We start from the raw sequence: 14364 nt of genomic DNA, 5'->3' as shown, positions 1-14364 counted from the left end.
AATAAAGAACAAGGATGTTGTAAAAACTATAATATGTGTGAATATGTGATCTCCACTGCGAATTCAGCTAATTGTTCAGTATAAGGGGCTCAGGTCCGGACCGCTTGTCGACCATGGACTGCACTCACGCCTACGAGACCAGTGCCATGACATTTACATTGCCACTAGAGGGCGTGTTGGACTCATTTACACCACTTGACCACTAGAGGGTGTTGTTCACTCAACATTTGTAAGGAAGATGAAATTCCACATTCAACACAGAACCAATTCAGCAGCCAACTTTCTTTGCATACAAATACCTCTTTTATTTATTTTATTTATCTCTAAGTGTCCAGGAGCAAAACAAAAACATGAATCTCAGTTATTTTTTTTAAATATGCCATCTTTAGTCCTTCAGAAGTGAGTCATATCAACACAAACATGAACATAAAACATCAATCTAAGACGTAAAAGTATAAAAGACCTCTCTCTCTCTCACACACACAAACACCGCTGATTATAAAAGTTCAGATGTAACACCAGCTCAGGGGGAAGGGATTTTAAGAGCTCCTTCTTGTAGCAAATAAGGCAAGGCTCCCTTATCAGTCCAGTTCAAGGTCGAGTGTGTGTGTGCGAGTGTTTAAAACTTGTTAACATGATTGCAGCCCAGGTGCACCCACCCCTTCAACACAATGGTGAGCTGTGTTTCTACACAGACAACCCTTGCTCACACACCATGTAGTGTGTGTGTGTGTGTCTACGGAGAATGTTCACTCACACCCTCCAGACACTGGTGAGGGTCTTCACAGAGAACACACTCTCTCTCAGGCTCTGCTGGATCTGGTGTGTGTGTGTGTCTTCACACATAATTCTCCTTCAGTGTGTGTGTGTGTGTGATAGAACAGAGAAACCTTAGCTCCCAGTTTTGTTTCTAGATATCGTGTCAAGCATCTAGCAGACGGGAATCATGTAAAAACCGTTAAGTCACGATGGCTCACACACACTGGGTTTTGCGTGCTCACACACTCACCCCCCGGGTTTCCTCCGAATCCCACAAAAAATTTTGAACTGTGTGTGTGTGTGCGTGCGTGCGTGCATGTCTCAGAGAGCGTCTGAGCTAAGGGAATACTGCAGCTGGCTTCTGAAAGACCCCACTGTGTGCTCAGCCAATCAGAAGTCTAACAACATCACCTCAATAACCGCACTGAACTACCAACTATCTGACACACACACACACACACACACACACACACACACACAGTGATGTGACTGGTCTCACTCATGATGTCTGACTGATGTCATGAGCTTACTATACTTTTCATGCATCAGTCCACAAACACACACACACACACACACACACACACAATCTTATTGAATCTCATCCTCAAGCTCTTCCCTCACACACACACACAGACTTCTCAAAGAAGCCAGTGTCCTTTTGTCTTCAGAATTCAGCACAGACGGCCAATCCATAGAGGCCAACACACAGGCGTGTGTGTGTGTCCACTCTGTCTCTAAGTCACTCGGTCAGTAAAACACACCAGAGGAATATCCAGGCGTGTGTGTGTGTGTCTTCTGTCTGTCTCAAACGCACCAGAGGAATATCCAGGTTACTGACCATCAGCAGCTCATTTAGCCACGCCCTCTTCTATAGGTGCCCCAGCCAATGGCAGGCCAGGAGAGGGCTCCCACAATGAGATGAGTGGCAGCTCCATCTCAATCACCTTCCCAGCATGCACTGCGTGTGTCCGTGCGGGTCCATCAGAGCTGGGGGGGCTTGTCGTCGTACTGTGGCGGGGGGGTCAGCGGCTCAATGCTGAAGACGGTGACGGGCTGCGGAGAATTCGGCGCGCTGGACGCACCCTTCGGGCGCAGCTTCTCCGACTTGATGCTGCGGATCTTGAGGGGCAGCAGCTTGTGGGTGGCGCGTCCGTTCCAGCGCCCCCCGGTGGCCGCGTTGGGCTGGGGCGGGCTGACGTCCACCACCACCACCTGGCCTCCCTCCAACACATCCTCGTACGAGGGCAGCTGGGACGCGCTGTTGCTCCGGCCAGCAGAAGGCGTGTCGGAGGGGAACGGAGCGCTGCCACCAACCACCTCATCATAGCTGGGCACCGTGAAGCGCTCCTCCAGTCTACACACACACACACACACACACACAGGGATTAACATAGCTGTACATAACACGTGTGTGTGAGTGTGAGTATGTATGTATATGTATGTGTGTGTGTGTGTGTGTGTGTGTGTATGTATGTATATGTATGTGTTTGTGTGTGTGTGTGTGTGTGTGTATGTATATATGTGTGTGTGTGTGTGTGTGTGAGTGAGAGAGTGTGTGTGAGAGTGTGTGTGAGAGTGTGTGTGTACTCACACGTGGGCAGAGTCCTCTATAGAGGCCTGTGTGTCGTAGGCAGTGGGCAGTCCGTGGGCCGGCTCCCCTGCGCGTCGCTGCTTGTTCCTGATGCCCAGGCACAGTGAGAGCAGCAGCATGGTCACTCCGGCACCCACCAGCACGAAGGCCACCGAGGAGGTGCGTCCCTGCGCGTCCAGGCCCGGCCGGCTGCTGTTGGTGGTGCCGTCCACAGGCACCACGCTCCACACGATCATCACGATGCCCAGCGCAACCAGGCCCACGCCCAGCGCACACAGGGCATACTGGGAGCCCGAGTTAGCCGCAGGCTGGGCAGCCGTGCCCTCGCCCGCCGTGGACTGGCTCATGGTCATGGACCCCTGTCTGGAGAGGGGGGTATGAGAGATAGAGAGAGAAAGAAAGAAAGATGGAGAGAGAAGGAGGCACATAAAAGGAGTGAACGATAAAGAATGAGTGAGGAAGAGAAGAGAGAAAAGATGGATGGATGGGAGAAGAGACGGAGAGAGAGAGGGAGAGAGAGAAAGATACATTTTTAGAAAAATAAATATCTACTAACTCCCAGTAACAAACATGATTGCAGCAATTTTAAGTTAAAATGTACAATTATACAACAAAACAACAACAACTATCACATTTCACAACTAAATAACTTCCTAAATGTCAAATTGAATACATATTCAACAGTGTAAATGTACCAAAAATGGTCCATACCTGCGCATCTAACGTCAAAGATTACAACTCCAAATCCCAGCTAATGCGGAGCAGAGAAAAGCAAATCAAAGAAGGGAAAGCCTCTCTCTCTCTTGAGTTTATATGAGCAGGAAGGACATGCACCACCGGAGCACAACTGAGTCAGTGAGTAACTACACACACCATGACTCTCTCTCTCTCTCTCTCTCTCTCTCACACACACACACACACACACACATACACCTAGCAGCCCCTTGAGTTTATATGAGCAGGAAGGACATGCACCACCGGAACACACTGAGTCAGTGAATAACACTTAAACAGCTAAACAGCTTTTACAGTCATTCTGACAATCATACCGGGGCCACACCCTCTTTAGCTAGGTACGGCAAGGTCAGGTAATGTGTGTGTGTGTGGGGGGGGGGGGAACTTACCACCTGCGATTAGCTCAAGTCACTAAGGGACCTTCCTGAGTGAACACAGTATCACTGACAGCATCACAGCTCACATTGTTCATTACTGACCAACCACAGACCAGCTCACAGCATAACTGACCCAACCATAGACCAGCTCACAGCATTACTGATCCAACCACAGACCAGCTCACAGCATAAGTGACCCAACCACAGACCAGCTCACAGCATTACTGACCAACCACCGACAAGCTCACAGCATTACTGACCCAACCCACTGACAGACCCAACTCTCCCCGAGTGACTCTACTTGTCTGATTCGTCATCGTCTCCTGGTCTGAGCGGGGGGCTACCCCGGGCGCGTAACTGAAGCGTTCCATTCGCAACGCGTAAAAACAATTACTAAAATAAAAGACTGGTCTGTTTTTTAACGTACGCGCCGCTATCACGTCTGGTGTAGCCAGTTCCATGGATCATAGTGGAAGCTAATTGTTGCAGCAGACATGATGCGAACGGAAAGAGAGAGAGCATTCCCAGATAGAGAGTCCCCAGATAGAGAGAGAGAGCATTCCCAGATAGAGAGTCCCCAGATAGAGAGAGAGAGCATTCCCAGGAGAGAGAGAGAGAGAGAGAGAGAGAGAGAGAAAGATGACAAAGGTTGGTGTCATCCCAGCACACACAGGAGCTATTTCAAAGCAAGCTAAAACCTGCACAAGACACACACACACGAACATGCAAACACACACATCAACATGCAAACACACACCAGCATACATAGAATGGTATGAACACACACACACACACAGACGAAAACGTGAAAAATGATCTCAGATATACCCAGGGCAGAAAGTATTTGCTGCCTGGAAAAAATGCTTGGCATTTTTAAGACACACACATTCCAAGTGGTGGGCCTGATGTTGCTGTGTGTGTGTGTGTGTGTGTGTGTGTGTGTGCGTGCGTGCGTGCGTTAATGAATGTGATAAATGAGTAACATGTTTCTAAATCTCCAGCTCTGTTGTTTGCGTGACGTTTAAGCCTTTCCCTAGAGAAATCATACAACTCACTCCAGGGCACGTCAGTAACACACACACACGCGTCAAGGAAAACTCTCCTGGACACATAAATTGTGTCCACACCCATACGGACATGAAATTCCATGAAGGCTCTTATGGGCCTCCAGATTTCCGCACGTCCTCATCTGGAACTGCTGACCAGTGTTGTGCATGAACGAGTTCAAAAGAGTGCTGTGCGTTCACTGGACACGTTAATTTTTCTGTGAACTTTAAACTGAACGCAACATATTTGCAAATTAAGAACTAGAACATGAACTCAGTTCAGATTATGTGACGTGAGCCCCACTGTTGAGGTCCAATTAAACGTCACAGTTTAATTCCTGACGAATGACATGGTCTGCTGCTCGTACTTTTCCAACAGCATATCATTGTCTCACTTCCACATTTCACAAACGCAACCCCTAAACTACACAACTTCACATTACATTACCCACGATGCACTGCACACACAAACTAGCAACGCATATCGAAAATTTGTTAACTCAGAATTTTGGAGTGTCTACCTTCCCACTACAGAGGAACTCCTAGTTTACAGGGGTGATATTGATAAAGAGTAAAATGATTTTCTGTGAAAATGTAGTATGACACATAGTCCTTCTGTCACACTAAAATGATTTCTTATGTTTTTTAATGATATATTTCTTAAAATATTTTTTCTGTGAATTTAAGATCTGTAAATTGTTGAGGCTTTTGATTGCAGGGTCTTTCATTCTCATTTCTCACCTAAAAATGAACTGAACTTTGAACTAGTTAAAAATCAAAATGATGAACTATGATGATGTTCATGATGAAATGATGAACTATGAATGTGAACTGTTCTCTAAACCTATGTGAACTCAACTTTGAACTAGTTCATGAAAAGTATGAACTTGCACAAAGAAGTCTGCTGCCCATAAAAAGTCGGAGTGGCTGCACTTTTATACGGGTCCAGAATTCCAGCCGTGTAGTGACACATTCATCCTAGCACTGTTAAAGAGGGACTGTCCAAGGAACATAAATCACTGTAAACCACGTCTCTCTCTCTCTCTCTCACTCACACACACACACAGACACACACGATTAAGCAACAGTACAGGCCAGGTCCCAATAAACTTCCGTATGTCAAAGCAATAACCCTGACTAGGTACAATATGAAATGTGAATAGTACGTTGGCAAACAGGCAGACAGCACCTCCCACAGATGATCTAAGGTTGGTAGATTCACGGTCATAAGTTGTGATAAGTATTAGTCATAAGGAATTAAAAGTGATGGGATTTCACCAGGATACTGGCACACAGAAAGGCTCAATCTCATTTCTACCCCTTAGCCCTTCTCCTTCGTTATGTGCACTCATGTCAGGGGAAGGCCTACTAATGTCCAGCAGCAGCTAAATTTGCTGAACCTTTTACCACTCGTCTGATACAGTATGAATGCATACAGGCTTTTTGAGAACTGGGATTGGGCCAAAGAGATTACCAAGGCTTGTCGACTCTATTCCCTCTCCCTACATCCACAGAATTGTTTCTAATCTGAATGGGGTAAGAATGAGGGTGTAGGGAACAGAGTGTAGGGCGTGAGGAGTAGTGTGAAGGGTGTAGCACAGTGTTTCTCAGACCAAAGACTGATTCTTCAGACCAAGGACCATTTAAAAAAACAAAAACAAAAAAAAATGATCACGGACCACCTAGCTAAAAAAAACAAAAAAAAAAAAACAGTAGACTTACTGTTTTTAGGCCTACTCACTGAAGGCCTTAGGCCTACTCACTGAACCACCATGCTTATTGTCTTTGCACCTTGCTTATTGTGTCAGGATTCATATGATTTAAAGGGAAACTTGGCAGGATTAGCTATATTTCCCCCTCTGCTGGAGAAATTGTGCATTAGGCTATTTCAAACTGTGGAAAAAGGTAATGATAAAGCACATGGATTTGTTTACAAGCTAGCGAAACGGTTAGCATAAGTTTGGCAGAACAATGTGGATGTTACAAGGTAAGAAACGATTTAATGATTTAAAACGAGTTTCTTGTTTCTCACTTCTCTTTCCGGGACGGTTTTCTCAATGTTGCAAGGTTGGTTTTCCGCCTGGGGACGCTAGGGGCCGTGGGAAAAGTCCCCATTTTCACCGGAACAGGTCATTTAACCATCCAAATGATTTCTAAACGGGTTTATTACGTTGAAATAGTTGCCAAGTTCACATAGGCAGTGTTACAGAACTGTTTGGATTTACATACACGTTGGTTAAATATATTGCAAACAATTCATCTATATTATATTTTACCACGTCTGCTCGTGGACCACTTGGGATAGCTTGCGGATCACACTTTTAGAAACCCCTATTTGAGAACAGACCCCCATATTGAGAACAGACCCCCATATGAGAACAGACCCCCCATATTGAGAACAGACATGAGAACTGACCCCCATATGAGAACATACCACCCCATATTGAGAACAGACATGAAAACTGACCCCCATATGAGAACAGACCCCCCCCATATTGAGAACGGACATGAGAACAGACCCCCATATGTCCCGCATATGAGACTGGACCCCCCATATTGAGAACAGACATGAGAACTGACCCCCATATGAGAATAGACCCCCCCCTCCTATATGAGAACAGACCCCCATATGAGAACAGACATGAGAACAGACCCCTTTAAGAGAACTTTAAATTATTTGTAGGATATTCACAACTTGAGCTATGTATGCAAAGACACAGAATTCACACATTTTTTAATAAAATATACTTTTGGGACTCCCTGCTAATACTTTTGGGAATGCAAACGTTTTTTTTTTAGTATTATTTAATTTTACACTGATATGGCATGATGACAATATAAACACAGCTAACAATGGTATTAAATTGCAATAGCCTATGATTAAATGTAATAAAATATTCAACTAAGGTAGACTGCTGTTGTTCACAGCACTAAGCTATTAATGGTTACTGATATAGAACTACTCCGAGTCTCTGACCCTCTCTTGGAGCCAGGCATAGTGAGCTGCCCCTCGGAAGAAAAAGTTTGGGGCCCACTGCCATATGAGAACAGACCCTGGGTTAGGAGGCGCAGTCAGGTTTGGTCTCAGCGGAGACGCCTTCAGCAGCACAATGGCATCTTCCTGTTTTCCTGTTTCCCTTCAATTAGCTGCAGAGCGGATGGACCCTCGGGGTGGGGGGTGGGGTGGGGGGGCACAGGACGGCACGGATAAAGCCCCCCTCTTTCAGGGGGAGGCACAAGCACACACACCCTCAGCAAGTCTGTGTACAGGACGCTCAGAGGGCTGGGTCTGGGGTCTGTGTGTGTGGTGAACGAGTGAAGTCCCTATAAGCACACGTGTGGGCTCAGATAAATGACCAGTCCAGTGACAGGACTAACGTTTTGTCTGGCGGGGGCTTTGGTTTGCTGCGGCCTCCCGGCGCCAGAGGGCCCTGATTGGAAACTGCTCACACCGCAGCACCAGGCTCTTAATCTGGGTTAATCAGGGACCATTCTAAACCTCCCGGCCAAGTCAATTAAGAGCTGCTTACACGCAGCACCAGATGTCTGGGCCCATTCCACAAACCCTACCCCAGCACCAGGGCCTTGATCAGGGACCATTCTAAACCTACCAGCACCAGGCTCTTAATCTGGGACCATTCTAAACCTACCAGCACCAGGCTCTTAATCTGGGACCATTCTAAACCTACCAGCACCAGGGTTTTAATCTGGGCTCACCCTTCCAATTAGCTGCAGTCTGTGTGTGGACCCTCGGGTCCCTATAAGGGGGGGGTGGGGGGTAAAAAACCCCTCTTTCAGGGGGGCTTTGGTTTGCTGCACACCCTCAGGGGGGCGGCTCAGAGGGCACAGGGCCGGGCTCAGATAAATGACCAGGTGACAGGACTAACGCGCGTTTTTGTCTGGCCCCTCTTTCAGGGGGAGGCACAAGCACACACACCCCCTCAACAAGTCTGTGTGGGGCGGCGCACCAGGCTCTTAATCTGGGCCCATTCTAAACCTACTAGCACCAGAGCCTTAATCTGGGCCCATTCTAAACCTACCAGCACCAGGCTCTTAATCTGGGCCCATTCTAAACCTACCAGCACCAGAGCCTTAATCAGGGACCATTCTAAACCTACCAGCACCAGGGTTTTAATCTGGGCTCACCCTAAACCTATCAGCACCAGGCTCTTAATCTGGGACCATTCTAAACCTACCAGCACCAGGGTTTTAATCTGGGCTCACCCTAAACCTATCAGCACCAGGCTCTTAATCTGGGACCATTCTAAACCTACCAGCATCAGGGTCTTAACCTGGGGCTCGCTCTAAATTTACCAGCACCAGGGTCTTAATACGGGGCTAGCTCTAAAACTACCAGCACCAGGGTCTTAATCTGGGCCTAGTTCAGTATTTCAGCAAAACGCAGAAGAGAACCACATCTGAGATGAAGTTTACTGCAGCCTCAGAAAGCACCAGTGAAAATGTGGAGCATTACTAGCGCAGGCATGATGAGCCCTTTGAACAACCTAGAAGTGTGTCATTAGGGCCCGAGCACCGATGGTGCGCCTGGCATAGTGCCACCAATTGGCAAGAGAAGGAATGTGGGTTTTTTTTTTCACTTCTGCTGGATATCACAACCAGATCAGATTAATCAGATTAGGTGTATATGACATCCAAACATCCAACATGCCTGTCTGACGTAGCGCCACCAGCTGGCCAAAGTCAGAATAGTTTTTAGAATTTATCAACAAAATATTAAATAATATAAATCTAATGATATCCACATGGCCAAACTGGCAACCTGGTCTAGCGCCACCAGCTGACCAAACAGGAAGTGTGCCAGACATTGACAACACCTTAATTGGTTGGAAACTTTCAAAATATTAGATATTATTATTATGATGATATTCACATGCCTAATTAATGTGTGTGGTAGTGTATAGGACTCTCTTTTTTAATTAATTCTGGATATTAATATCAGGTTCCTAAAATGAATTAAGTTTAGGTGCATTTCAACTTACTAGTGTCCTGACTTCACACATCTACACTTGAACGAACACACAAACACAAAGACACACTTACAGAATCTGACACACAAAAAATACATTATTATTAACATTACCCGTCAAAAAACACGAGTCTAACTCCACACCACACACAGGCTCTATATCTCTGTCACACACACACACACTCGCACACACACACACAATAACACTGACCTGCCTGTACATTGCAAACATAAGAAAGATCTGTACATAAACATACACACACACGCATGCACACGCACGCAAACACACACACACACTGACACAAATAACGTTCTAATTGAGGTCACTAGTTAAAATAGCCTGACGAGCCAGACCCACATTAAAATGTAGGGTCTGGGCACTCACCGTTCGCAGTGCTCAGTCCGAGGGGCGGGATAATCAGTTGTCTTTCAAATTCCCTCTTCACGCAATAGGACAGCGGCAGCGCTATGAGTCCCATGCGTTTCCCACCAGCGGAGCTAGTTGGCTAGTTCAAACATTTGCCAACTTAATAAAAACAAACTCGTGTCACACTGTTAAGCCAGCAGCAACATCCATCTTACTTGTTTTCAAGTAGCAGGGAATTCAAGCCAAACAGTTGCAACTCTGCCATCAATCATTATGTTAAGCCCACCTAACGACTCTATACACGATTTCATTGGCCATTAACTGGTGGGTTGCGGAACCATTCAGGGTGGGTCGCGGAGCTTGTGTGCCCCCCCCCCGCGCGCATATTTCAAATGCTACCTCATCAGATCTGATATCAGACCTTTCAGATCTAATGGGTCAAAATGGGACAGAAACCCAGTGTGTGTGTGTGTGTGTGTGGTGTGCAGTGTATTGGTGGCACATGAGAGCATGAAACCATCATAACTAAAATGCCACATGGAAACTAAGGACCCTGTCAAAAACAAACCTGCCGAGTGTTTTGAAAGGTGACATCAGGAGTTGAAAGCTTTACAAATGTAAAAGTTCCGATCGGCCTCCAGGCGCTTTGCGTGTCTTACCATGTAGCTCGCCGTATCCGTTGGCTTGAACGGCTAAATATATGGGCCGCGACTTCATGGACATGTGAAATTGTGGGTCCCAAAGCCAGACCAATTAAGAACCACTGTTCTAGGCTATAGTGAAAACACACACACATCATTGCAACCTACATATTTGGTGAAGTACCACCTAGTGGGTGTCATAGTCACAGTGTAAAACGTCACACTGAACAGGAAGTAAGTAAGTGTTTCTAATATATATATAAAACTGGCAAAAACAAAATGCACACGCATCAGATATGTGCATTGACACTTGCACCACGTGAGTGCATTGTTGGTTTTCCGAAATGGCACGGGTCTCGGAGCCACACGTGCTCGGGCCCGTCATGGCCGCTTGCGGCTATCTTTTCAATAACTGCTAGGCAGCAAAACAAACAAACAAACAAACAAACAAATAAATAAATACAAATACATACTTTCAGCCCCCACACCAGGTGATTTGGCAATCCGGAATGTTCATTCATGACATAAGAATAGGCCTACAGGAAAAGTTGAATTCAGTCCATTTCACGCGATTATGAAAGCCCTCCAGAAAACGGTGAGGACTGTTATGTGGGGAATTCCGTCCCCGCATAACATGACTGACTGACCGTGGTCGGGTGTGACTAACATCTTTAATCAGCCAGTTATGTCGATATCCGGAAACTATAAGTATGAAAGGACACGAAGACGTTATGCCTGTGCGCTGTATCTGGGGATATAATCTACTGTTCTGTGCAGAAACAAAACGTTTGCAAACACAATCTTGACAGCGTGTAACGTTACTGGAAGTTCTGGAACTTAACAGGGGCAGGGAGAGTATTGTTAAAACACTGCTGACTGAGGAATGTCGCTTGCGGCGTTTGCACAGTTTTTTATGGCTTTGGGGAGTCGAACCATTTCAAAGCGGTATTTACTAAGCTACAACCGACCATAATAAACCAAATAACTTTAGTCACAATGTTGGATGAGTAGGCTACGGCCAGTTATTTCAACCCAAAGCTACAAGTGTTCACTATGCAACAACTTCCTCCAGATCACATTTCTTACTTCCAGACAACCAAACGCCATCACCCCACACCAATGTCTTGTTGCTTTGTAGTAGGCTATTTTCTAAAAGATGCAAACTATCCCCACGCTAGCGTTGGCGCTCCGACGAGGAGCAAGCGCGGCCCTGCTTACCTTGTTCAACTGGGAAGGATGTATCTCAGTCAGACTCCGTGATTAGCTTCATGTCGACGCCTTCGCGCCAACGCGCGCTTCCCTGTCTCCGTTAAGTGGCACAGATATGCGAACACAAACCTGTGGTACTTTCGCAGTGGTTGTTTTCGATCGTTCTGTGCTAAATGGTCCACTGGGAGACGCCAGAGGTGGATTCAGTGGATGCCTGTTAACATTTGTCCAGGGGGAGGGTAGGCGGAGAGAAAGAGCTACATCTTCCTTCCCCTACCCTCCCTGCGCGGTTAACACTTTCTCTGCCAGAGCCAGTGGTGGAGGAAGTACTGAATCTCAGTACAAAGTACAAATACACAGAGAAATATTTACTTTAGTAAAAGTAAAAGTACCACAATGACAACCCTACTTAAGTAAAAGTAAAAAGTACCTGCTTTTAAATGTACTTTAAGTATTAAAAGTAAAAGTATTTGCATAATGATTTATTCTCTTAATATCTATATTCTAAAAAAAAAAATAGTATGGGCTGTGGCATTTTAATTAAGCTAGTTTTAGGTTAGGCTATATTCGACTAGATAGTTTTAAGCTAATGCAATTGTGCTTACCATCTGTGGCCCAGTTTACATTCTGACCTACAATTGTAGAGACTGTAATTCTGGTTATCTACTAGGGTGATCTGCTGAGTATATCATTCAGCAAAACACGAGAGCCTGAAGTTTAACGGGGTAGACCAGGGAAACGTCGGGTGGATCGTAATGCCAATTCTGCTGATTGAACAGAAAAGTTGCTGAGAAAGGTGTCTTTATGATTAGGTTCAGTTTCACTTGCGCAGACGCACATAGACATTGAATGAGCGCTCACATTTCTACCCCAATTGTAGGCTATGCATCTTTATTTGATCACACACAATTAAGAAATATTTTCTAATCTGGAAAATGCTACGTTTTTTCCGGCCAGCGGTTCTATAATAGTCCACCATTCATTCATTTGTGCCGCAAATGATCAGACGTGTGACAGAAGCATGGGCATAGCCTGTAACTTCGCTGATCCCCGGAGAGCAATCTCATCGGAGAGGAGGCCCTAACGCTGCAGATAACAGACAGAGAAAGGCACAGAACACAGTTGCATGTACAGTGTAGCCATGGGTCTGGTGAATATAGCCTACCGAATGCAGATGGCTACAAGCTCACGCTTTGCCTGGTCTAGACTAGAAGCTTATGTTTCAAAGATTTAGAAGCTGGGCACGTAGCGCTCCAGAATCTGTGGTAGCAACCCCGCCCCCTGGTAAAACAAACGTGTTTGTCAGAGAGAAAAAAAATCTGATCATAAAATGTATTGTAAAAAGGAACGATGGTGTAAAAATGTAGCGGAGTAAAAGTACAGATAATTGCTGTAAAATGTAACGAAGTAAAAGTCAAAAGTATGCACTATAAATTCTACTTAAGTAAAGTACAAATACGTGGAATATTTACTTAAGTACAGTAACGAAGTATTTGTACTTCGTTACATTCCACCACTGGCCAGAGCCCCGCCATGATGCAATGTGTCAGCAGGACCGAAGGCATTTTAGTACTGTACACTTCCAATATGTTTGAATGTCAGGTATGTGTTTGTGTCTGATAACAGACAATATTCCGTGGAGCCAGCTAAATAGGGTAACAACTAAGTTCCCCTAGATCAGTGGTCCCCAAACTTTTTCTTCCGAGGGCCAGCTCACTATGCCTGGCTCCAAGAGAGGGCCAAGAGACTCTGAGTAGTTCTATATCAGTAACCATTAATAGCTTAGTGCTGTGAACAACAGCAGTCTACCTTAGTTGAATATTGTATTACATTTAATCATAGGCTATTGCAATTTAATACCATTGTTAGCTGTGTTTATATTGTCATCATGCCAGATCAGTGTAAAATTAAATAATACTAATAAAGAAAAACGTTTGCATTCCCAAAAGTATTAGCAGGGAGTCCCAAAAGTATATTTTATTAAAAAATGTGTGAACTCTGAATTCTGTGTCTTTGCATACACAGCTCAAGTTGTGAATATCCTACAAATAATTTAAAGTTCTCAAACTATGAGAATTTTATGAAGTGCTGAAGTGGTCTGAAATGACCACCATTCTAACTTTCAGTCACCTGATGAGAACTTTGTGAACTCTTTGTATGAACATTTGAACGAGTGAATAAAAAATAGAAATAATTATCCCAGAAAGTCCCAGAAATATGACTTGAATAGAAGTTAGTTAGTTATTAACAACTAATTGATACATTTTCAAAAAAACTTTGAGCACTGATGCAGTCAGCATAGGCCTCTTACATTGTTTGCAGGTAGGCTTACATTTCATTCCGTTTTCGATGGCAAACGCAAAACAGCGCCAAAACAACCACCGGTGGACAAATCGAGTATTACATGTGTACTGTTAAGACTCGCCATAGAGAATGAATGGGGGAAATTGCGGAGGTTTTAGTTTGACGATGTTGTACTCCGTGCGGGCATGCGCGGATCTACGGGGTGGCAAAGGGTGGCAACTGCCACCTCTGGTACACAGTCTTGCCACCCCATTTATAAATCAGATAATATTTTTTAAAGTATATTTTATGTTCATACATGTTGGACTGTGAGAAGGTGTGAAACCCGCACCAAACTCATCTCAAACA

The 14364-nt window shown here is 45.1% G+C and overlaps 1 protein-coding gene across 3 annotated transcripts; it reads right to left on the bottom strand.

Moving 5' to 3' along the window:
• Positions 1-1303: 1303 nt before the first annotated feature.
• tmem51a (transmembrane protein 51a) lies at positions 1304-12016 on the bottom strand. Of its 3 annotated transcripts, none has more exons than XM_048241916.1 (3): positions 11722-12016; positions 2351-2713; positions 1304-2113 (listed from the first exon to the last, which is right to left on the bottom strand). In XM_048241916.1, exons 2-3 carry the CDS (start codon positions 2701-2703, stop codon positions 1741-1743), a joined length of 726 nt encoding a protein of 241 aa, XP_048097873.1. In that variant the 5' UTR covers positions 2704-2713; positions 11722-12016; the 3' UTR covers positions 1304-1740. The 3 variants fall into 3 exon arrangements, with proteins under 3 accessions (XP_048097873.1, XP_048097874.1, XP_048097872.1); XM_048241917.1 differs by having other exon boundaries at positions 2351-2709; XM_048241915.1 differs by lacking the exon at positions 11722-12016 and adding an exon at positions 3062-3895.
• Between the last annotated feature and the right edge of the window lie 2348 nt (positions 12017-14364).

Source organism: Alosa alosa, chromosome 4, assembly GCF_017589495.1.
Source record: "Alosa alosa isolate M-15738 ecotype Scorff River chromosome 4, AALO_Geno_1.1, whole genome shotgun sequence".
In the NCBI taxonomy this organism is placed as follows: Eukaryota; Metazoa; Chordata; class Actinopteri; order Clupeiformes; family Clupeidae; genus Alosa; species Alosa alosa.
The sequence above is the reverse complement of the archived record's forward strand: the minus strand, read 5'-3'. Positions and strand labels throughout refer to the sequence as shown.

What these genes read in the sequence shown, in the direction of transcription:
- tmem51a (XM_048241915.1), bottom strand. An exon ending in ATAGAGGACTCTGCCCACGT is followed by an intron (nt 2,114 to 2,350) that starts GTGAGTACACAC and finishes GTGTGTGTGTAG; the next exon opens with ACTGGAGGAGCGCTTCACGG.